General features: G+C 42.7%; 1 protein-coding gene across 12 annotated transcripts in view; it reads right to left on the reverse strand.

Moving 5' to 3' along the window:
- WASF1 (WASP family member 1) overlaps positions 1–25543 on the reverse strand; it is a 205247-nt gene that overhangs the window by 62941 nt on the left and 116763 nt on the right. For 5 of the 12 annotated variants that reach the window (XM_065590238.1, XM_005287629.5, XM_065590231.1 and 2 more), the window contains one exon: positions 3516–3674. The exons of 1 other annotated variant lie outside the window; for it this stretch is intronic. In XM_065590238.1, the coding sequence (XP_065446310.1) occupies positions 3516–3648 (133 nt within the window). In that variant the 5' untranslated portion in view covers positions 3649–3674. Of the gene's footprint in view, positions 1–3515; positions 3675–10792; positions 10812–17117; positions 17231–17602; positions 17840–17931; positions 17983–18154; positions 18182–25543 lie in introns of those variants that run through there. 6 more of the 12 variants (XM_065590234.1, XM_042857682.2, XM_005287632.5 and 3 more) reach the window with 6 other exon arrangements.

Genomic DNA, 25543 nt, shown 5'->3' on the forward strand with positions numbered 1-25543 from the left:
ACATACAAATAGGATTAATAGATTCAGTACATCATGACCTTTACAGAGATATGTTACATGGCATATGTAGCACAAAACATATTCTAGTTATGTCATATATACATTCATAAGCATATTCCATAAAGCCTTATGGGGGGGACTGTCACAGTGACCTCAACAAATAATGTATTCTATCCCCTTGCACTGAGTCATGAACCCCTGACAAGTGTCTGTCTAATCTGATGGAGATTCCATAACCTCCTTTGGAAGCTTATTCCAAAACTTAACTGTCAGTACCCCTCTACCCCGATATAACGCTGTCGTCAGGAGCCAAAAAATCTTACCGTGTTATAGGTGAAACCGCATTATATTGAACTTGCTTTGATCCGCCAGAGTGTGCAGCCCTGCTCCCCCCCCCCCCCCCCCGAGCGCTGCTTTACCGCGTTATATCCGAATTCATGTTATATCGGGCTGCATTATTTCGGGGGTAGAGGTGTATATTTGGAAAGATTTCCTTAATACCTTACCTAAATCTGCTGTGCTACAGATTAAGCCAATTAATTCTTGTCCAATCTTCTGTGAACATAGAAAACAATCCATCACCACCCTCCTTATAACAGCCCTTAAGATATATGAAGATTGTTATCAGGTCTCCTCTTCAGTCATCTTTTTTCAAGACTAAATGTGCCCATTTTTCTAACCTCTCCTCATGGTCAGGTTTTCTAAACCATTTATCATTTTTGTTGCTCTCCGCTAGATTCTCTCCAATTTATCCATATTTGTCTTAAAGTGTGGTGCCTGGACCTCGACACAGTACTCCAACTGAGGCCTCACCAGCACCAAGCAGAGTGGGACAATCACCTCCCATGTCTTACATATGACACTCCTGTTAATACATCCCAGAATGGCATTAGCCTTTTTCATAACTGCATCACACTGTTGGCTCATATTCAATTAGTGATCCATTATAACCCCAAGATCCTTTTCATCAGTGCTACTGCCTAGCCAGTTATTCCCCATTTTGTAGTTGTGTTTTTGATTTTTTCTTCCTAGGTGCAGTACTTTGCACTTCTCTTTCTTGAATTTTATTTTGGAGGTTTCAGACCAATTCTCCAATTTGTCAAGTCATTTTGGGGAATTCTAATCCAGTTCTCCAAAGTGCTTGCAACCTCTTCCGGCATGGTGTCACCTGTAATTTTTATAAGTGTACTCTCTACTCCATTATCCAAGTCATTAATGAAAATAATGAACTGCTCTGGACCCAAGACGGACCCCTGTGGGATCCCACTAGATTCTCTCAGTTTGACAGCAAATCATTGATAACTACTCTGAGTATGGTTTTTCAACCAGTTATGCACCCATCTTATAATAATTTCATCTAGATCAAATTTCCCTAGTTTGCTTATGAGAATATCATGTGGGACTGTGTCAAAATCCTTATTAAAAAGGACATACATCTACTGCTTTCCCACAGCCTCTAGGCCAGTAACCTCGTCAAAGAAGAAAATTAGGCTGGTTTGGCAGGATTTGTTCTTGACAAATCCATGTTGGCTATTACCTATTACCCTATTATCCTCTAGGTACTTATAAATTGATTGTTTAATGATTTGTTCCAGTATCTTTCCAGGTATTGAAGGTAGGCTGACTGGTCTATCATTCCCTGGGTCCTCTTTGTTGCCCTTTTTAAAGATAGGTACTGTGTTTGCCCTTCTCCAGTTCTCTGGGACCCCGCCTATCCTCTGAGAGTTCTCGAAGATAATCACTAACAGTTCCAAGATTGCTTTGGCTAGTTCCTTAAGTACCCTTAAGTGAATTCTGAAGCGAAGTAGGCATTGAACACCTCAGCCTTCTTAATATCATCCATTATTAGCTCTCCTTTCCCTCTAAGTAGGGGGCCAACACTTCCCTATGTCTTTCTCTTGCTCTTAATGTATTTATAGAACCTCTTCTTATGGCGGCAGGCAGGATTGAACTGGGGACCTCTGGAGCCGAAAGGCTGTTAGCTAAGGCTGTAGAGCAGACTCATTTAACTCTCTCTCTAAGTGGTCTGAGTGCCACTAGATGGGACAGAACACCACACCCAGAAGGTGTGAGAGTTACATTATGTCCTTTGCTTTGTATCTTAGATTTTCTCATTTTGTCTCTTCATGATTGTATTATTCTTTTGTACTCAACTGTAGCCATTTGTTCATGTTTCCACCTTTTGTAGGATTGCTTTTTTACTTTCAGGTTATTAAAGCGCTTCTAATGGAGTCATATTAGCCTATACTCTGGTTTCTCTTCAAATCGCATATCTTTCCTTCACATCAGATTAGTTTGTTGTTGTGCCTTAATATTATCTCTTTGAGAATCTGCCAACTCTCCTGAACTCCTTTTTACCATAGATTTTCTTAATGATCACAACATAATCCAGAGTGTTTGTTATTGTGTAATACTGTTATAATTAGGTGACTGATAGCACTTACTGTCAGCTTTAAGCCTAACAAACCATACATTAAGGCCATAGCATAATTACACTTTAACATAAGTCCAATTATGTCATATTACTTACTCAAAAATTGCTTTTGGTTAGCCAGTACTGACTTATATGGCTAGAAGGCCATGTCTTACTGTTATCTTTGACTAACTGTAGTGCCATATAGCTGAATACCTTTGAGGGTTGTTACTGGGAAAGATCCTTTTTAGCCCAATCTTGTTCTTACTGAAGTCAATGATAAAATAATCACTGACTACAATAGGAGTCCATAATTCTTATAAATAATAATTATAAATAATAATAAATTAGTGGAGATATCCTATCTCCTAGAACTGGAAGGGACCTTGAAAGGTCATCAAGTCCAGCCCCCTGCCTTCACTAGCAGGACCAAGTACTGATTTTGCCCCAGATCCCTAAGTGGCTCCCTCAAGGATTGAACTCACAACCCTGGGTTTAGCAGGCTAATGCTCAAACCACTGAGCTATCCCTGTGAGTCCTATGCCTTCCTTATTCTTGATATCACGTTTCCAGAATTTTTTTGCCCCTTGAAGGGGCACAATTCCCAGTAGGGGGGGGGAGAACAAGTATAAAGTGGAAATCAATAAGGGGGAGGAAATGATGAAAGGTGGTTGGGATGATAGAGGCAGAAGAAACTGCTCCTCAACACGACAGCTATATTTTCAAGCATGCTAACTGTGTTGTTCATTTCTGATGCTAACTTTACTGTTCACTCAGTCAGTAATGTTAAGACAGAAACACTGACATTGTAAATTTGGAAAAGCCAAGAGTGCTCTTTGCCTGTTATCTACCTGTTTTGTGGAGGCTTACGTCTCCAGAACTGTCAGTCAGCACCTTTCATGAGCACTAAATTAATGTACAAGATAACAAAAGAAAACATAAGGTTCAGAGTAGTTTGTGTAATACAAGGTTGATAGAGAAATAAGGCTTTTTTGTTTCATGTTAAATTTGAAAATGTGGTTCTGTTTCATCTATAAAAACTGTAAGCAAAAGACATTTTAGTTTGAAATGAATTGTAAAGTTAATAGTACAATGTACTTACTTAGACTACTCAGTTGTCTAATTATATTTGCCAAGGAGATATTGGTGACACATTCCAGTTCATTCTTGATGCCTCTGGGCAGTGCTGTGTGACACAGGTGCCTGGGGTCTATGTTTCTTTTCACTAATGGCATTTTGAGATATCAGAGGGCTAGCACACCTGTGAAGAAATTAAACAGAAGCATTATTATAGCTTTCCTTAACTATTTTGGTACAGATCATTACATCCAATCAAGTCATTAATACTGGCAAGATTAAAATACCTTCACATTTAGGTGAAGAAGGGATTTCTTTGGCTTGAAAGGTTAGTTATGTGCACCTGTATGTTTGAGTCTGATTTTCAACCTTGTGAACTTCTATCTGACTACTGTGCCAATGATACTATGAACATTTTGTTACTATTCATGTTTTTCTGAAAAAGATGGAAAACCCTCTTTTGTACTGTAATTGTATCTTTCTCAACACACTAGTTCCTTACTCAGGCAAAATCCAATGGGCAAATCCTCTTGATTTATGGGAGGAAGTCATACTCCCTTTTTCAAATCAGAGTGGTAGCCATCTTAGTCTGTATCAGCAAAAACAATGAGGAGTCCTTGTGGCACCTTAGAGACTAATGAATTTATTTGGGCATAAGCTTTCGTGGGCTAAAACCCACTTCATCAGATGCATGGAGTGAAAAATACAGTAAGCAGTATAAATATTACAGCACATGAAAAGATGGGAGTTGCCTTTCCAAGTGGGGAGTCAGTGAATTAACAGTGAGACAGTTAGCTCGGCTTAAAATGTATCTGGTAAAAACAGAGATTTCTCACTCCATTTATGGGAGAGCATCCTCAGGCTGTTCCAACCGATGGAGGCATAAAATAGTAAATTAACTGCCTTTTGCAGCAGAGGAGACTTTTTCCATGGTCAGTTTACAGGTGAGTCTATAGCACTTTCTCTGGCAGAGTGGAAGTTTTTGGCTTATAGATGAAAGCTAGATGGTGTATTGGGGGTAGAGGGTAGGAGGCAGCAAACAGGGCGGCTAACAGGGGAGTTTGAGAGGGAGTTCTCATTGGAGGAGAAGGTACCTGTATTTGCATCTGTCCTTGTTGTTCTTGTGTGTTCTCGTGTGTTTGTTTGTAGGGGCCGGCAGGGGCTGGGTGCTGGGAAGGACGCCGAGCCCTGAGTAGGGGGCGGGGCTTGGCTGATCAAGGGGCCCATAAAAGCGGCCGCCCAGCCATGCAGCGGTACAGCTGCGAGCAGCGGCAGTAAACAGGGCGGCTAACAGGGGAGTTTGAGAGGGAGTTCTCATTGGAGGGGGAGGTAAGCGGGGAGGCAGGAGGGCGCGGTGTGTTCTTTACTCCATTCCCCCAGGTGTTGTGGGCAGGGACCGCAGCAGCCATGAGCCAAGCAGCAGCAGCAGACAGAATGCAGATGGCGACATGTGGGAGCTGTGGTATGTATATAGTCCTAGCAGGAGACCCGGAACTAAGGTATGTGTGTATGAAGTGTCGCCTGATAGTGTTACTGGAGGAAAAGATTAAGGGGCTGCAGATGCAGGTAGATACCCTGGTGGAGTTTAGGCGGGGGTTTGAGCAGCTGATGGAGGAAAGGCAAGAGGGGGCTGAAGGAGAATGCCCTGTGGCGGAGGTAGAGGCAGAGGTAGAGGACGGTGAGAGGGGAATGGAGGGGGGAGAACATGGGAGGTGGAAGCATGTGACTGTGAGAAGTAGGCCAAGGAAAAGAAGGGCCAGTGAGGGGGGAACAGAACTCAGGAATAGGTTCGAGTGTTTGGATAGCGAGGTGGAGGGGCAGCAGGTGGCGACCGAAGGTGGGAGGGTGAGGAAGAAGAGAAGAGCAGCTAGTCCAAGAGAGAGAGGGGAGGAGTTGATGGAGACAGCACCAATTCTGGGCCCCGGGAGGATTCAGGAAGGCATAAGGGGGAGCATAAGGGAAGATAGGAACAGGCACAGGTCAGGACTAGAGGGATCGGAGACTAGATTACTAGATCGCACTGTTGCCAGGCAACGGCAGGTGTATGTGATTGGAGACTCTTTACTGAGGAGATTGGACAGGCCTGTGACCAGGGCGGACCCGGAGAACAGAAGGGTGTGCTGTCTCCCGGGTGCAAAGATACGCGATGTGGACCTGCGGTTGAAAAGGATCCTAAAAGGAGCAGGTAAGAACCCCTTGATAATCCTTCATGTGGGAACGAATGACACGGCTAGGTTCTCGTTAGAGAGGATCAAGGGAGATTATGCCAGGCTGGGGAAGACGCTCAAGGAGATAGAGGCTCAGATTATCTTTAGTGGGATTCTGCCCGTTCCGAGGGAAGGGCAGCAAAGGGCTGATAGGATTGTGAGAATAAATAGTTGGCTAAGGGAGTGGTGCTATAAGGAGGGCTTTGGGATGTATGGCCACTGGGAGGCTTTCGGGGACAGACACCTGTTCTCGCGGGATGGGCTTCACCTGAGTAGGGAAGGAAATAGACTTCTGGGAGGGAGGCTGGCTCATCTAATCAAAAGAGCTTTAAACTAGGAAGTTTGGGGAGACGGTTGGGAGATGCACAGTTAATCTCCACGCCAGATTCCAGCATGGAAAAGGTGAGTAAAAGGAGAGGAGACATAGCCGGGGAGATGAGATTGGACATAGGAAGGACAGGGGGGACAGACACAAGGAGGCCCGCAACATATAGTGCTGCTAATGGGAGACGGGCTAAACGACATACATTAGGGTGTTTATACACCAATGCCAGAAGCCTAGGTAATAAAATGGAGGAATTGGAGCTCTTGGTCCAGGAACTGAAACCGGATATCGTAGGAATAACGGAAACGTGGTGGAATGGCAGTCAAGACTGGAACACAGGTATGGAGGGGTATGCGCTGTTTAGGAAAGACCGGAACAAAGGTAAAGGTGGGGGGGTGGCCTTGTATGTCAATAGTGAAATAAACTGTAAAGAAATAATAGTGGATGGATTAGATAACACAGAGTCTGTCTGGGCAATACTCACACTGGGTAATAGGACTACTAGAGCCTCTCCGGGGATAGTGCTTGGAGTGTGCTATAGACCGCCGGGATCGACCCAGGATATGGATAAGGAACTATTTAATGTGTTTAGAGAAGTAATTACTAACAGAAACTGTGTAATTATGGGGGACTTTAACTTCCCGGATATAGATTGGGGAACAAACGCTAGTAGCAATAACAGGGCTCAGATGTTCCTAGAAGTGCTTGCTGATCAATTCCTCCATCAAGTGGTAACTGAACCGATGAGGGGGGAGGCCATTTTAGATTTGATTCTGGCAAGTAGTGAGGACCTTGTTGAGGAAGTGGTAGTAGGGGACAATTTGGGCTCCAGTGATCATGAGCTAATTCGGTTTAAAATACATGGAAGGAGTAACAGAATTAAATCAAAGACTAGGGTTTATAATTTTAAAAAGGCCAATTTTAACAAACTAAGGGGACTGGTAAGGGAAGTGGACTGGGCAAACGTATTAATGGATTTAAAAGCAGAAGAAGCCTGGGATTACTTTAAGTTAAAGATGCATGAGCTGTCGGAGGCCTGTATTCCAAAAAAGGGAAAAAGATTACTAAGCAAGAGATTTAGACCGAGCTGGATGAGCGACCGACTCAAAGGGGCGATTAGGAAAAAACAGAAAGCGTATAAAGAGTGGAAGAGGGGAGGGATCAGTAAGGAAATGTACCTAAGTGAAGTCAGAGAATGTAGAGATAGAGTGAGAAAGGCCAAAGGCCGTGTAGAGTTGGACCTAGCGAGGGGAATTAAAAGCAATAGTAAGAGGTTTTACAGCCACATAAATAGGAAGAGAGCAAAGAAAGAAGAAGTGGGACCGCTGAAGTCTATTGCCGGAGAGGAGATTAAAGACAATCTAGGCATGGCGCAATATCTTAATGAATATTTTGCATCGGTGTTTAATGAGGCCAATGAAGGTATTAGGGATACTAGCACCACTATAGAGGGGCATTCGGGATGGGGGATTACCGTATCCGAGGTGGAAACAAAACTTGAACGCCTTAATGGGGCTAAGTCGGGAGGACCGGACGATCTACATCCGAGAATATTGAAGGAATTGGCGCGGGAAATAGCAGGCCCGTTAGCGATAATATTTAATGAATCTGTAAACTCGGGGGTGGTCCCGTTAGACTGGAGAATAGCTAATGTGGTTCCTATTTTCAAGAAAGGGAAAAAAAGTGATCCGGGTAACTACACGCCTGTTAGTCTAACATCTGTAGTGTGCAAGGTGTTAGAGAAAATTCTGAAAGAGAAACTAGTTGAGGACCTGGAGGGTAGTGGCAATTGCGATAAATTACAACATGGTTTTACGAAGGGCAGATCGTGCCAAATGAATCTGATCTCCTTCTTTGAGAAAGTAACGGATTTATTAGATAAGGGAAATGCGGTGGACCTAATATACCTGGATTTCAGTAAAGCGTTTGATACTGTACCCCATGAGGAATTATTGGTTAAACTGAAAAACATGGGGATCGATATGAAAATCCAGAAGTGGATAAGGAATTGGTTACTGGGGAGAATGCAGCGGGTTGTATTAAAGGGTGAACTGTCGGGTTGGAGGGAGGTTACTAGTGGAGTGCCTCAAGGTTCGGTTTTGGGACCCATTTTATTTAATCTATTTATAACTGACCTCGGAACCAATTGCAGGAGTGGGCTGATAAAATTTGCAGATGATACGAAGGTGGGAGGCGTTGTAAATTCGGAGGAGGACAGGGATATCCTGCAGGGAGACTTGAATGAGCTTGTGAATTGGAGTATCAGAAATAAGATGAAATTTAATAGTGAAAAGTGTAAGGTGATGCATTTGGGGATGACTAATAACAATTTTAGTTACAAGATGGGGACGCATTGGTTAGAAGTAACGGAAGAGGAGAAGGACCTAGGGGTTCTTGTAGACCGCAGGATGACTATGAGTCGACAATGTGACGTGGCGGTGAAAAAAGCCAATGCTGTCTTGGGATGCATTAGGCGAGGTATATCTAGTAGGGATAAGGAGGTCCTGCTTCCATTGTACAAGGCGCTGGTGAGACCTCATTTGGAGTACTGTGTGCAGTTCTGGTCTCCCATGTTTAAAAAAGATGAACTCAAACTGGAACGGGTGCAGAGAAGGGCCACTAGGATGATCAGAGGAATGGAAAAGCTGTCGTACGAAAGGAGACTAGAGGAGCTTGGGTTGTTTAGTCTGACAAAGCGAAGGCTGAGAGGGGATATGATTGCTATCTTTAAATATATTAGAGGGATTAATATAAGGGAGGGAGAAGAATTATTCCAGCTTAGTACTAACGTGGATACCAGAACGAATGGATACAAACTGGCCGTGGGGAAGTTCAGACTTGAAATTAGACGAAGGTTTCTGACCGTCAGAGGGGTGAAATATTGGAACGGCCTACCGAGGGAAACGGTGGGGGCGACGGACCTGTCTGGTTTTAAGATACAGTTAGATAAGTTTATGGAGGGAATGGTTTAATGGTAAAACATAGTAGTCAAGGAAAGCCAAGCAATGGTGGGTAAATAGTATAATGGCTAACGGGGTCGGGCTGGAGACTCTTGCCTATATGCTCGGGGTCTTACTGATCGCCACATTTGGGGTCGGGAAGGAATTTTCCTCCAGGGCAGATTGGCTGAGCCTCTGGAGGTTTTTCGCCTTCCTCCGCAGCATGGGGCAGGGATCTCTAGCAGGAGGGTCTCTGCCGATTGCAGTCACTAAAAACAGGATTGGGGACTTCAACAGCAGAGTCCAGGGAAGGGGTAGGGACGGTTTTATGGCCTGCAGCATGCAGGGGGTCAGACCAGATGATCATAATGGTCCCTTCTGACCTTAAAGTCTATGAGTCTATGAGTCTAAAGCTTATACTGGAATCTTAAATGAGTATTTCTAGATTTTCTGATATTTAAGTGTTTTGAACTCGAATTACACACTTCTAAATTGCTGACTCTGTTGGGAAATTTGGAGTTAAGTTACAAAAAATTAAGCATTGTATTTTAAACCCTAAATCAGAACTTTGTAATTTTTACATGCGTTTTGCATTATGTCTACAACAATCTCATAATGCTGTTTTAAATTAAAACTATTTACAACTGTAATTCCATTTTTGTTTGGGGATTTCTTGAGGGTCTTTCTCCCCCTCTTCTTTATTGAATGAAAACTTGATGTAGAAGGAGTCACTACAATTTGGAGAAAAAGAGCAGGTGAACCTGGGACATCTCTGAAGCTTATAAGAAGGAGATTTGGCCGTCACCTAGTTTGCTCACTCTTCCTATAGTACTTGTCAATCTGCAGGAATCCTGCCCGAGTGTTCTTGCTAGTTCCCTGAAGTTTGTAAATTATTCAGGAGTCCCTATAAATCTTACAAACACTCCAGGAACACCTGCAGGCTGGGACTGAAACATTTGTAGGGAAGGAGTTTCCAAACCAGCAAGTTATGCCTACAGCATGTGTTATTTTTACAGAACTACTCATGAAGATAAATTTGTGGAGATTTTGCATAGTTTCCAGAAGTTTATTTTTTCTATAGCAAATATCATTTCTATTAACCCAGCATAACTCAATAAAACCGATGCAAGAGTCCTGATTGAGATCTAGCAAATACAACACATTTGAAATTAACTATGGATTCACTCTTATGGTTCCATAATAGAAAATAAATGTGTCAGTCTGTTGTACATATAAACGAAATATCCAATGTATGAGTAACATTCTTCAGAAGCAATTAAATATTAATTACCTTCCTGATTAATTCATTAATGATGCTATTGTGTGCACATGCTGTGGAAGCAGATTCTACTGTTCTATTAAAAACACGGGGTGTGTGGGGGGGGAAATCAGTGACTATTAAATACAGACGCTCCCCGTCTTACACAAGCACTCAGTTCCAGAACGCCTTGCATAACTCAAATTTTGCGTAAGTTGGAAAAGTACACCCAACCATTAACCAAGATGGTGGGTTGATGGGTTTCTTATAAATGTGTGCAACAACAAGAATAATAAAATGCAATTAAAGTCTATGTTATGTAATCTTTAGCAGATAGCTAAAAAATTTAAATAACGGCACCTGTCAGTATATTTAGTGGAATTGAATTGTCAAAAGGGTTTACATGATAAAACTCATTTTACAAAGGAAGACTGATATTTGCATAAACTTGACAGACATTGGCTCTGTCCAAGAGAAATTAAAAAAAAAAATACACAAAATAATTTAAAAATAAAATAAAATTGGGGATTGATTTTTAAACAAATAAATAAATTTGGAGTTCCTTTACTTTACCTTCAGTTTTTTGAGAACTTGGGATGAACTCATTTCATACTTTCAAGCTTTTCTCTACAACCATGAGGGCTGTTTTTTTATTTTTAAACGACAGCTGAGATCCTCACACAATCACATGAACCTATAAAGCTTTAAGGAAAATATCAAGGATCCTGAGACTCTTGCTGAAAATCACAAGAATTGGCAATGCTGTATGGTTAACCAAAACTGTGTAGTCTACACACCAAGCCTTAGTGGAGGGTGTCTGTTTGGGTTCAAATGTTACCTTGCAGGTGTTGTTCCCAGACACCAAAGAAAGATAAGACAAGCCACCAGGAATGAAGTTTAACAAGACCACAACTTTATTAAGTAACATATCTGGGAACTAGCCAGCAATAACTCTCCCACTGCAGGTCATCCCTCATTTCTAATCCATACCATCTGGTGGAGGATTGCTATCTGCCTGCCACTCCTTCGTTCACAAGGTGGGAAGCTGCTATCACAGCCTCCCCCACCCCCCATTAACCTGGCCCCAGCACTGTTTCTGGGCCCCCATTGCCCTCCCCTAATACAAGGGCTAAGGGGTGGACAGGAGGGTTTTGTCTCTGCTGTAGCAGTCATTAGGAGTCTTGACTCTATTCCCCTTTCAGAGATGCCTTCTCCCAATTTGCACCCAATTCCACTTTATGAGGGTACCAGACCCCCTACTGAATGATTAGCTGCACTGGGCACCTGCCAAATTGCAACAAAAAGAAATTTTACAGCCGAATCTGCTCACCTGCTGAGGCAACTGAGAGAAAGGCAAGAAAACCTGCCCTGCCCAGAACAATCTGGCAGAGAAGGAAAAATTCCTTTGCAGCCACAAAAAGATGACTAGACATAATGCCTACAACAAGGCCTCAAAAACCCAGTCCTTCTCTGATTCCCAAAGGTGTTTTACTTTCTGGCAGGCGGAAGACTTTATAAGCCCCCCCCCCTTGGGTATGCAGAAGTCAACAGGTTCCCCTCCCTTCATCAAGCCCATGAGGAGGTAGAAGGCCCATGAGGAAGGGAAGGGTGTATGTACAATCCTTAAAGGGGCAAAGAGTTTTCTTTTCTATGTCAGCTCACACAAAGCCTCTCACCTTTGAGGCTGTGGGTGAGGGGGTGGCACAGGTCTACACTGAGGATTATGTGGAACTGACCTAATCCCATGTTCTTTATAGAGACCTGGTGGACAGGTCTCTCACCAATGCCAGTATGCAAAGGGAATGGGACCAGGTTCTGCCTCCTCCCCACCCCATTTGTAGTAGTGTTTATCCTCAAAGGGAGCAATCCCTGAGCTTCCTCAAATACAGAGACTGGGATTGTGACTGACCCTTATATGGGATGCCTGGAGAAAGGAGGCTCCTTGAAAACTCCTCTGCCACCTTCATATTGCATAAAGGCTAGTCACAATGTGATCCTTTATGTATTGAGTTAATAGTCTTTAAGTGCTATGCTTTCATTACAATAGTCATTAAATTCTGACAGATGTCACCAATTTTTTTAAGCAGTGAAAATGCTTTGGATCTGATTTTTCCTTGTTTAATTCGTACCCCAAAGTATAATGGCACTGGTGAAAAAAGAGAACACATTTTTAAAACCAATTTAATGACATCTGAATGAACTACACCTCTACCCCGAGATAATGCAATCCGATATAACACGAATTCAGATATAACGGGGTAAAGCGGTGCTCCAAGGGGGTGGGGCTGCGCACTCCGGTGGATCAAAGCAAGTTCACCTATAACGTGGTAAGATTTTTTGGCGCCCGAGGACAGCGTTATATCGGGGTAGAGGTGTACCTTTGAAAAGTGAGATACTTAATCCACTATGTTACATGCAGGCACAGATGCATCCTCTGTCCTCTAAAAGCCTTCAGCAGCTAACTTTTCTTCCTCATTCTTACCTTTTTCAAATGCCTCTGGCAGCTGCAGAGGAACCTGCCTGTGGCACTTCTGCCCTGTACATGCACTACATCTCCAGTAGGAGCAATACTGTTAAAATGACAAGGATTATGTCAGTTTCATTCTGCTCCTAATGCTGAAGGAACACTTTGGGGAGCACCCCAACTCATTGCTTTATAAAGCTCTTTTGGATAGTCTGAGAGTTGCCAACATATGAAACCCAAAGTCTCTTCTATGAAAATAGGGTGTGTATGGAATGTTTAGGAATCTCCCCCTCCCACAACACCCTCTGTTTAGCAAAAGAAATACAACTTTTTACCAAAAATTACAAGTTTTAGTGATTAACTTAACTTTCAAAATATTCACACAGATAGGGGACACCATTTTGAAGAGCGCCCTGCCCTGCCCCCCATGTGACCTTGCGCACATCACACGTGCGATGTCAGACAGGTGGGGGCAGGGTGGCACACTCTTCAAAATGGCATTCACTATCTGAAACCGGACAAAACCACTTTTTGTTTCATCTTATACCGGACCGAGGACAAACTTTAAAAAAGCAGGACTGTCCAGCTTAAAAACGGACAAATGGCTTGCCTATCATGAGCACAGGCATAGGCATTATTTTCCCTTGCAGAACTAGCCTACAGAATTATTTCAGAAGCGTAAGGAGCATGGGAAAATGTTAAACTGCTGCAATCTTGGGACAAATGTAACCCCCAATTGTCAAGAAATAGATCACATTTCCTATCAGGGACAGTCAGGCAGGAAAAGTGGAAGGATGCAAATGTACATACAACTGAGAAAAAACCCAAATGCTCCACCTTTGCTGCTGACGTGCTGCCCACAAAACTAACTGGTATTTAATCTACATTTCAGTCTTATTCTTGGAAAGCTCATAGAATCTTCCAGATCAAGAGGACTTTTAAAAAGTTACTTCTGATTAAGTTCCATTTGGGGACTAGTATTTCCTTAATGTTAACGAAAGTCATGTATCTATATCCCTACACAGTGTGCTGAAAAAGCAGCACTGAATGTTCTTGCTTTAACGGATTTAAATCAGACTTATATTTTCTTTAATATATTTTTGTGCCTTAATATTGCCATGATTCTTGCTACCTATGTTTTAAAATACACAGTCCAGTAATGCCTTGTACAGTCCCAATGTTCAATCAAGCATTCTCTGATTGCTAGCAGAATGTTACATTTCTAAGTTTATGACAGTCAAATTTATTATATAGATTAAAAAAAAAAACAGCAATAGAGTACATAACAGTCATTGTGTCTGCCTACACAGTCACGCACTACCAGTACCCAACTCATTGCTTTATAATGCATTTTGGGATACTCTGAAAGTTGCTAGCATATGAAACTCAAAGTCTCTTTTATGAAAGCAGGGGCGGGGGGGCAGCGGGGGAGAGGGGTGGTGGTGGAAGTTTTAGGAATCTACTCCCCTCACCCCCCAAAAGACTATATTTCTTTTACTGAACCATGGATAATAAAGTTTCACCAAAAATTGCAAGTTTTAGTGATTAACTTAACTTTCAAAATATTCTACTATACAAGTACTGAAGTAACATTCATGACATTACAGGAAACTTAGCAGCCATGGATTTATTGTGTATTGTTGATATCACAGTCTCAGATTTAGGGACAAATTCTGATATCTTGCCAGAGCAGCTCCACAGTGGTAGCAACAAGATTTCAGAGAAGAAGGCAAGTGTGTAAACGCCTAATTATGGTGCCTAGTACCAAGCTATCCCTGAAGTTATATATTATTTACACTTTGGAGAAACCTGCATTATACTAGTCTACTCAAATTGGGTGTGTGTAATTTAGTAGTGAGTTAACTACATTTAAAAGTTTAAATTATGTGTCTAATAAACCAGTACTGGGCTCATGTCCTATAACTGCATATTACTTCAACTAGTGTTATTAGGAGATTTACACTTTAAATTCCTCTGCGTGCAAGTGTATAAGCTTGAATAGAAACTGCTTCCTCACCATGCCACCTATGGGGACGTGGGGATTTCCAGACCACTGGATTTGTGCTTACACAGGCAGGAAGAGAGGGCTACTCCTTAAGTACAAGTTAAACTTTTCCCTTCTGTGCAGACCTATTAGGAACTCGTATTGAGCACAAACTTCCAGTGGGCAGGACATGTGGAAGGTCAACTTTGCATCGACTTCCCCTATACACCCCATCTCAGGACTACGATGGGGATGGGCTTCTACAGTGTGAAGAATTCTGCAAGATGAAGGACTTTGCACTGGCCCTCTGTAAACAGTAAATGCTGAGATATGTGCTGAATGTCCTTCTTACCCTTGCTATTAGGATGGAGCATTCAGCACAAAGCCTTCTAATTTTTTGTTAACAACACCTGCAAATGCTTCAGGTGAGATAAACAGCATCCACATTTTGCCAACATCCACACTTTTGTTAAGTGGGAATGTTATTTGTTGCTGTTCTCTTAGATTATTTTCTGACTTGCAAGTCTAAATAGGGTTAAGTTTTTTTAAAAATCCATAGTTTAAGAGGTTTTTCTCTCTTCATTTCTGGATTTCTGTATCTTAAACCGACAGCAAATGAGTTTCAATTTGTTATGCAATAATTATTTTTAATCATATCATCTTATTCAAGTTCTGGTCTGCACCTTTTATGTTATCTACAATGTAAAACTGTTATTTGTGACTTTAAAGATTGCATTAAAAAATGTATTAGAAACAAAAATAACCAACTATCAGCTCCCAACAAACTTACCCATATTAAATTAACAAAGATGTATAGATTTACTTGGTGTCTAGCTTGTTATTAGCTGTAATTTATTTTTGTCTAAGAAAATAAACTATTTTATGGGCCTATTCTTACAAAGACCTGTCACAGGGTGAAGCACTTATTACCGTCAGGAGCAGAACTACTGAAGACAGTAAAGCACTAAGGGTATGTCTTCACTACCAGCCGGATCAAGCGGGCAGCGATCGATCCAGCGGGGATCGATTTATCGTGTCTAGTCTAGACGCGATAAATTGATCCCCGAGCACTCTCCCGTCGACTCCTGTACTCCAGCTCGGCGAGAGGCACAGGCAGAGTCGACGGGGGAGCAACAGCAGTCAACTCACGTTATTCACATAGCTGAAGTTGCGTAACTTAGATTGATCCCTCCTCCCCCAGCCTGTAGCATATCTGGCCCTTTGACATCTCCCTCAACCCCCGCATCAGCATCACACATGACCACCCCTCCCTGTTTTTTCAATAAGTTACATGTTGTGTTAAATACCAGACATCAATAGAGAGTAACACTTCAATTTTTAAAATTCATTTCCTTTCAATTAAATATTTTAAGCAAATTTTGAAATTAAAAATATGTATTTAGCTATTTTTCAGTAAAATGGTATGTAAAAATACTTTCCTAAAGGTAACACACACCAAAGTTACAACAAACAGAATTCTTGATTTAAACCAAAGTAACTAAAATACATTCAAATAACAGGATACTCAAAACAGAATTAAAGAATATCAAATGTTACATTGCACTATTTAACTGATATTTCATATTTTGTTATAATAACGCTTCTAGATTTTTTAATATGAACTTCTCTCCGTTTCATATTTGCTGAAGGAAATTCTTTGCTGGCCCATGATACATTAAGTGTACAAGATGATGAAAAGGTTAGAGACTAGATTATCCAATATCATTATAAAGCTTCAAGCCAAACGAAAATATTAAAGGTAGAAAATGGTAAAAACTTTTTTTTTCAGATATTGAAGATATAACACTAAACTATAGTAGAAACACATAAAAGACCTTCCCCCTAATAGTTTATTACAAACAAAAGGGATGGCTTCCAAAAATGGGCACAAGATCTAATTATATATTACTGTGGCAAGAATGAAAGAATAATTAAATTCATAATATGCCATGCATACATTAACACAAATATATAAGTAACATATCTAGAGATATATTGCACATATATGCCCAGTTTTATTGTTATGGTCTTAACCAAGAAGAATCTGATGGCTCCTTGTATTCATTCTTCTACTGAAGCTTCTGAATATGTAGCATAATTTTAAAAAGATAATACATGCACAATTTTATCTGTATTATATTTCTATATAACTACGGTATATCTTTGTATTAGATATCTCATTTAAAATTACTACACATAACATACATACATAGACTTCAAAAGAGGACAGTTGCAGAGTTTTCTGGTAAAACTATTAAAAATTCTTCAGATTATCCAGGGCTCATTATTTTTCTTCTAGAGAGCCCATTCAAATAATTAGATTTCAAAACATTTTGGAAGTACCCTGGGTTCTAATTTAAGCACAGCCAAGAATTAATAAATTAATTTTTAATTACAAGTTCTTCTCCACCCCCAAGAGGCTAAAAATGTAGTAACGATATATAACTTACTATGCCATTTGAAATTGCTTTTTAAGACCTAGTGTTCATCTGATGATATTTTTTCCTCACAGCATTAATCTGTTCTTTCTGTTAACAGCTTCTGCATACAGTATATCACACAAAAGCCCTATGATGGATCACAACAAAAGCTCTTTGTAATCTTGACAGAGATAGATAACTAATCCAGTGTTAATTTAAATCCAACATCTCTAAAGCCAGAAATAAAGCATAACTTCTGAGGTTTTATCAAATCAATCATAATATATTATCATTGATGAAATTACATGATAACCTTATTAAAGAATTAAATTATACGAATTAAAACACACAACAGTTAAATTCCATAGATATTCATCTAGCACTTGAAGATAGCTATCTTTCAAATGCACACACCAATTTTACAACTTGATTCTAAAAAATTATCACAGAGACACAAACCTGCTCTAAAATGGGTAGCGTGCTGCAGTAACAATAAATATTTAAAGAAAAAGTACCTGAACTTCACAGCAGCTAAGAAATGTAATGTAACCCCAGACAAAACCTGGTTGGCATAGAGAAGATATTCAGTTCTCACCTCCACCACAGCATTAAACTTCACTGTTACTCATCAACGGTGTATCAACTTTTAGAATTCTACACACACAGAAAGCACAGTCAACCTAGTCAATCACAGAACTGTAGCACTATTAATCATACCGAACACCTCCAGTCATTGGATTGCTTTGAAACGGGCTGGCTCTTGCACAAAGGAATTAGAATTCAACACACAGTGTCTTGCCTTAACAACAGAGCTATCTTACAAAGAAAACACAGAAGCACTCACCCCCAGTGACCAAAGACTTCCTTTTTTCCTCAGAAACGTGAAAGGAACCCCCTAAAGGCAGAATGATTAAGAAATAATTATTCCTTTGGTTCCAAGACATAATTGCTAAATATTAAATTATGTCATGCCAGAAATGAGGGAAATGAGTGGCTATGCTGGGGGTGGAGAGAAGAGGAGGGAGGGGGGAATAAGACACACAGTCTATGCAGCTCATTGCACTGACCTTACTGTTGAATCCAAGAAGGAAATTGGATGCTAATGAAATAATAAATAATGTCAGACACCTACAATAGAACTGAGGTCCAGCGTACAAAGGTCTGTGACTAGGAAACCTGACACAACATGGGAGCTAATTATGCAGTTGCTATATATTAATCCACAAGTGACATACAGTTGTTTTAATTATTACAACCATAGCTTCAGACATATTTGACTAAACAGTAGACAGTGTCATAAAATTACTTTATTAAAGCTTTTTGTGGCTGGATAGTTTTAAGTTTCTTATGCAAAACACAAAAGACGTAGCTTAACTAGACATTTGAAAAAAGGTGATCAATCATTCTTTGCAATATTAAAATAAATCATAATTCTAAATAACAGCCTTTTTAGCTTTCCAAAGTAAGTTTTATACTAAGGTCCCAAACAAACACTTTGAATTTGCTAAATATTTACAGGATTTTAATTTGATGATTACTGCTAACTTTTTTTCAGCTTTAAAGAAGAGTTAAGATATGTCACATATTGAGTCAGATAGGCAGTAATGATCAGCTCATTATCACTAGCTGAGCTCCTTTCTATATGGATTTCTTCCCTTGCAAACAATAAAATTCCTCAGAAGGCAGGCTTGTTGCACAAGCCTGCCAATATCCATAAATAACATGCTGCCTTGTCTACTGAAGCCTTTTTTCTCTATAATGGTGACTCACATTTTAGCGTTATTTAAAGTGCCTGTTTGAACAGTGTTCTGTTGGGAAAAAAAGTTATTTAAATTGACAGAAAAGGTTGTTTACTTTCAAGCAGAGATGTTATTAAAAGCTCTGAAAATACTTACCTTGTAACTGTTCTTCGAGATGCATTGCTTATGTCCCTTCCATTGTAGGTGTGTGCTCGCCACATGCACTGGTGTCAGAAGTTTTTCCCTCAGTGGTCTCCAGAGGGGACCCGCTCTGGCACCCTTTGGAGTGGCACGCATATGCGCTGCTTCCCCCTCTCTCAGTTCTTTGTTGCCGGAACTCCGACAGAGGGGAAGGATGACGGGTCACGGAATGGACATGAGCAACACATCTCGAAGAACAGCAGTTATGAAAGGTTACCATCTTTTCTTCTTCAAGTGCTTGCTCATATCCATTTCATTGTAGGTGACTCCCAAGCAGTACCATTGGAGGCAGGTAGGAGTTCATGGACGTGTCGATTGCAACACAGCTCTGCCAAATCCAGCATCATCTCCGGCTTGCTGGGTGATGGCTTAATGGGTCGTGAATGTGTGTACCGAAGACCACGTCGCCCTGCAGATGTCCTGGATAGGGCCATGCGCCAGGAAGGCAACCGAAGATACCTGAGCCCTAGTCGAGTGAGCCTTCACTATTGGTGGAGGCACAGCCTGCGCCAACTAGTAACAAGTATGGATGCAGAAGGTGATCCAATTCGAAATTCTCTGAGAGGACACCAGAAGGTCCTTCATTCTGTCAGCTATCGTGATAAAGAGCTGGGTCGATCTGCAGAAGGGCTTGGTGCACTCCAGGTAGAAAGCCAGGGCATCCCTGACATCTAGAATGTGCAGCCGCCTCTCCTCATTGGTCGTGTGAGCCTTTGGACAGAACACTGGGAGGAAGATATCCTGGTTGACATGAAAGTGCAACACCACCTTTGGCAGGAAAGCCAGATGGGGCCGCAGCTGGACCACGTCCTGTAAAATACCATGTTCCGGGGGCTCCAAAGTGAGGACTTTAATTTTGGAGACACATCTAGCTGAGGTAATAGCTACAAGGAATGCAACCTTCCACAACAAGTGGGAAAGGGAACAAGAAGCCATAGGCTCAAAGGGTGGATCCATGAGCCTGGAGAGGACCAGACTGAGGTCCCATTGGGGAACCGGGTCCCAGACTGGTGGAAAGAGTCTTTCAAGGCCTTTCAGGAACCTGATCGACATCTCATGTGAAAACACCGATCTACCCTGGATGCAAGGCTGATATGGGAGCCAGATGCACCTTGATCGAAGAGAAGGCGAGAATTTGGTGCTTTAAGTGAAAGCAGGTAATCAAGGATGGACTGCAGAGATGACTGGGTAGGGGAGATATTCCTCTCTGACGCCCAGCAGGAGAAACGCTTCCACTTTGCCAGGTAAATTGCTCTGGTGGAGGGCTTTCTGCTCTCCAAGAGAACCTGCCATACCTGACTAGAGCAGGCTTGTTCCTCTGGATTTAGCCATGCAGCATCCAAGCTGTGAGGTGGAGAGAGGCGAGGTTCAGATGCAGAAGTCGACCGTGATCCTGCAAAAGTAGGTCCGGACGGCTGGGAAGTGGCCACAGGGGTGCAACAGCCAGGTCCATGAGCATGCTGCACCAATGCTGGCGAGGCCATGCTTGGGCGATCATAATGACCCGTGCCTTATCCCTCTTGATTTCTGAGAGGACTTTGCTGATGAGCAGAATTGGTGGGAAGGCATACATCAGGTCCCCTGGCCAAGACAGGAGAAAGGCATTGGATAGTGAGTTTCGGCCGAGGCCTTGGAGAGAACAAAACTGATGACAGTTTCTGTTCTGTCTGGTGGCGAACAGGTCCACTCAGGGAGTGTCCCACTTCTGGAAAAGCATTCTGACAACCTCCAAGTGAAGGGACCACTCATGGTGAGAGAAGAAGAACTCGCTGAGGCGATCAGCTAGCGTGTTCCAGATGCTGGAGAGGTGCAAGGCTTTCAGGTGGATTGCATACTGGATGCAAATGTCCCACAAATGGAGGGCCTCCTGGCACAGAGCCGACAATCGAGCTCCCCCCTGCCTGTTGACATAGAACATGGAGGCCATGTTGTCTGCCAACACCTGCACCACCTGGCCAGACAGTTGGGGAAGGAAGACACCACAAGCCAGACGGATGGTCCAGAGCTCCCTGACATTTATATGCAATGCGATTTCCTTTTGAGACCATAACCTTTGAGTCCGCAGTGTACCAAGATGCGCTCCCAACAGAGGTTGGACACATCCGAAATCAGGGAGACTGTGGGTTGCAGGCTCATGAATGGCAGACCTTCTAACACTAGGATGGGGTCGGACCACCACTGCAGAGAGATAAGTACCTGTGGTGGGATCATGATAAGCTTGTCTAGGTGATGTCTGGCCGGAGAGTAGACCGATGCCAGCCACATCTGGAGGGGATGCAGCCTGAGTCTCATATGTCGGAAAACGTACGTGCATGGAGCCATGTGCCCCAATAGCCTGAGACAGACCCGGGCCGTGGTTAGCAGATGGGCAGTGATGCTGGCAATCAGATCTGACATTGCCCTGAACCTAGCCTCTGGCAGGAATGCTCTGGCTTGGATAGAGTCGAGCACTGCTCCGATAAAGTCTATCCATTGGACCGGGATCAATGTTGATTTTTGTTCGTTTATCAACAGGCCCAGAGCTTGACAAGTGGCTTGCAACATCTTGACACTGCACTAGACCTGGACCCCGGAGCAGCCCTTGATGAGCCAGTCGTCAAGGTACAGGTAAATCTGGATACCACGACGTCTGAGGTAGGCTGCCACCACCAACATGCATTTCGTGAACACCCCTGGCGTCGTTGCTAGGCCAAAAGGGAGCACTTCAAATTGGTAGTAGGTGGTCCCAACTACGAAACGTAGGAACCGTCTGTCTATGAAATATTGATATATGAAAATAAGCATCTTTCAGATCGAGGGTGGCATAACCCTCCCAGATCCAGGGACGGAATGATGGAGGCTAAGGAGACCATGCGGAACTTCTACTTCTTGAGATACTTGTTGAGGCTCTGCAGGTTGAGGATGGGGCGTAGGACCCCCCCCCCCCCGCCCTTGGCTTTTGGGATCAAAAATAGCAGGAGTAAAACCCTTTCCCCCTCAAGTGCAGAGAGACTTCCTCCACGGCTCACACCCACAGAAGTCATGCACCTCCTGAGCGAGCAGATGCTTGTGAGAAGGGTCCCTGAAGAGGGATTGGGAGAGAGGGTGCGAAGGGGGGATAGAAATAAACTGGAGGGTATAGCCCCCTGCTACTGTGCTGAGGACCCACTGGTCCAATGTTATAGAGGCCCAGGCAGGCAGGAAGGGGGACAAATAGTTGGAAAATAACAGAGGAGCAGGATCCAAGACACAGGCTGGAAGATCGCCCTCAAGCGCACCCTCAAAATGCCTGCTTGTTACCTGGTTGGTTATGGGTGGAGCTCGAGAGAGTTGAGGGTGACGGCTGATGGCCTTGCCAGTGCTTATAGCCCTTGCCCTTCTTGTGGAAGCATTCTGAGGTTGGGTCCCAAACCTGTGGGGCCGTTGTGGCTTAAACTGCTTATTTGCCGGCCCCGGTGTGTAAAGGCCCAGGGAGCGCAAGGTAGCCCTAGAGTCTTTCAGGCCATGTAATTTATTGTTTGTTCTGAAAACAGTGCTAGACCATCGAATGGGAGGTCCTGGATGGATTGTTGAACCTCCATCAATAGGCCCGATGACTGCAACCAGGATGCCCACCTCATAGAAATAGCCAAAGCCATGGTCCGGGCCGCAGAGTCTGCCGCATTTGAGGACGCATGGTGGGCAGTGAGGATAGCCAGGAAATCCTTTCTGGGCTCCTCTGGCAGTGAATCTGTAAACTTGGCCATCAACTGCCAAATATTAAAATCATAATGGCCAAGTGAGGCCCGATGGTTGGCCACTCTGATCTGGAGGCTGGACGTAGAATAATTTTTTTTACCAAAGAGATTGAGCCTCTTTGCCTCCTTGTTCTTAGGCGTTGGCCCTGTCTATCACGCTCACTGGCTGCCAACACAACCAGTAAGCTTGGGGCAGGGTGGATATAAAGATACCCATACCCCTTAGCAGGGACATAGTATTTTCTTTCCACCCGTTTGGAGATGGGGGCAAGGAGAAGAGTGTCTGCCACAGGGCCTTAGTAATTTTCACCACTCCCTTGTGCACTGGCAATGCCACCTGGAAGGGAGCTGCTGCACTTAGCACATCGAACAGAGAGTCTGAGGGTTCCGCCAGTTCCTCAGCTTCCAGCTTCAGGTTTGAGGCAAACCTCTTTAAAAGCTCTCGGTGGGCCCTTGCATCATCCTGGGGAACCGAGTGAGAGGGCCCCGCTATCGACTCATTGGGCAAAGATGAGGAGGAGGCAGGTACAGGTGGGTCTGCCAACTCTGCCACTTCTGCTAGGGAAGCCTTGGCCAAGGTTGGCTGGCCCTGGGGAGCCTGCTCTGACTCCATGTCCAAGTCAGGAGGTGGGCAGGAGACTGTCACTGACCATCTTTCAGATGCCCCTGAGACCGAACTTTGCCCCTGCGATGGGTGGGGAAACCCCCAGGGGTTCGATAGCTGTCAGAGGGATGGGCCCTAGGTCCATGCTGCCCCTGGTGGACCGGGGGGAATGACGATGCCCCTGGTGGGTGGCCTTGCTTTGTGACATGATGCCTGTGCATCTGAAGCCCTAAATCTATTACAAATTCCAAACTTATGTCTAACTTGCTGTTCACTCCATATTGTAGGTGCAATGCAGCACTTAGGTACTGATTCAGCAAGGTTTTAAAACACATGCCTAACTTTAGCTTGAAGGGGACTACTTATGGTTAATATTAGACATGTGCTACATTAGACACCTTGCTGAATCATGGCCCAACACAGGTTTCTCCTGTCCCTTCCAGATTTTTTCCCCCCTCCCAATCATATTATTTTGCAGTTTTGCAAGTCATATCTCATTTTGCTATTTTCTGCCTATGTTTCTAATTTGTCTATAACTCTCCAGAATCAGGCTCTTAGGGACACACAAACACAAATCTTTGTCCCTGTGAGTAGTCACCTTGAAGTTAATAGGACTCCTTACAGGAGTGAGTTTGTGGGTCTGTGCCCATAGTTTTTAGCAGGTAATTTACACTGTAGTTTCATGTTACGTAGGTTCATTAGAATGGACGTTTCTTTAAAAGAAGCTGAAGAAAGATATTTATATCATTACTTTTCAGGCATAAACCAATTGAAATAAGCAATGTGGCACTAACATTTGTATCTCTATTAGCACAGTCTGATAAAGATAAATAAAATGTTCTTTTTTGATCTCTAACAAAGCGATGCCATTCTCTGTTAATTTATGTAGGTTGCAGTGTTTTTTATGTAAAAGCTTTTTTTTACCTCTTAAAATTAATGGTACATAATTTCTAGCTTTTTACAATCCTCTGGAGCCTTCAATTTACCAGGTCTAAGTAAAAACACATTGTAAAAATAGTTCATCTTCCAGATATGAAATTATTAAGAGATGTGCATTATACGAACTTAAGTATCTACAAGATATAATTCTCCTATTTTTCCTTAGGTTTAAATACTAAAATTACTTCTAACCATCATTTAGTCTCAGTGTCTAAAAATACATTTGAGAAATATCCATATTAGGGATGGGCAAAATGTTGCAGATAAAATAATCAACCTCACATATTTCTTGAAGTGAACCTGTATTTTTCTTTAGGTTCAAAATCTTAACTAATGAATTTGTGTAAGAGCCTGATTTTGTCACAACCAGTGAGTAGCACTTACTTATGTGAGCAGTCTCAAATAAGCAAAGCCTAAAATGGCTGTTCAACAGGAATGTCAGAATCATGCCCAACGTTTTTACATTCTTGTACTTGCTGATTTCAACCAGAAGCTACCAAAATACCACAAAAATCACCATTCTGATAGTATTTCAAACGGAGACAAAATGGAGTGCTTAAAATTTTATGAGAAAGCTTGTCTCCATGGGATCCTAGGCCAATTTTCCACTGTACACTTCTCTGAAATTACTCTGGATAAGAAAGAGAGAGGGAAGGTTGCTACAAGAAGTGTGCTGAAAACAAAAGCACTTTAAAATATAATGGGTTTTCTGCTACTGAGTAAACATTTGCCTAAATGGGGCAGAGTTACAGGCCCTGACAACAGAAGGTCCAATCCTGCAAAAAGTTAACAAGCATAAGTGCCCTAGTTAAATTTCCATGGAAGCCAATGGAAGCTTGTTCAAGTACTTCAGTGGGTACTGGATCAAGCTCATTCTGCTTACAACTAAGAGTACTCTCACTCAGGCAGCCAGCACCACAGCTGAGTGTTCTGGAGTTAAGTCAGTCCATCCACTAGACCTAAAAGGACCTCCAAGCCTAAGTGACATTCCTTGTCTCCTCAACATTGAGAGCAGCAGCAACAGCAGCAGCTGAGAGAAGCCATTCATTTAAAGCTTTCCAACATCATCATTCACTCAACTCTGACACTTGGAATCTGGATTCTCCCCACCCCCTTTATTGTTTTGCTATGGAATTGTTGCATTCCCCTTCATCTTGCCCTTCTCCTACCACTGTAACTCTTCAGAAGCCTAGCCTCACTCAGTCTGACCCTGAGCAGTATACCTCACCCGAACTATGGTCTTGATGCAGAAATTAC

The sequence above is a fragment of the Chrysemys picta genome, chromosome 3 (assembly GCF_011386835.1).
Source record: "Chrysemys picta bellii isolate R12L10 chromosome 3, ASM1138683v2, whole genome shotgun sequence".
In the NCBI taxonomy this organism is placed as follows: domain Eukaryota; kingdom Metazoa; phylum Chordata; order Testudines; family Emydidae; genus Chrysemys; species Chrysemys picta.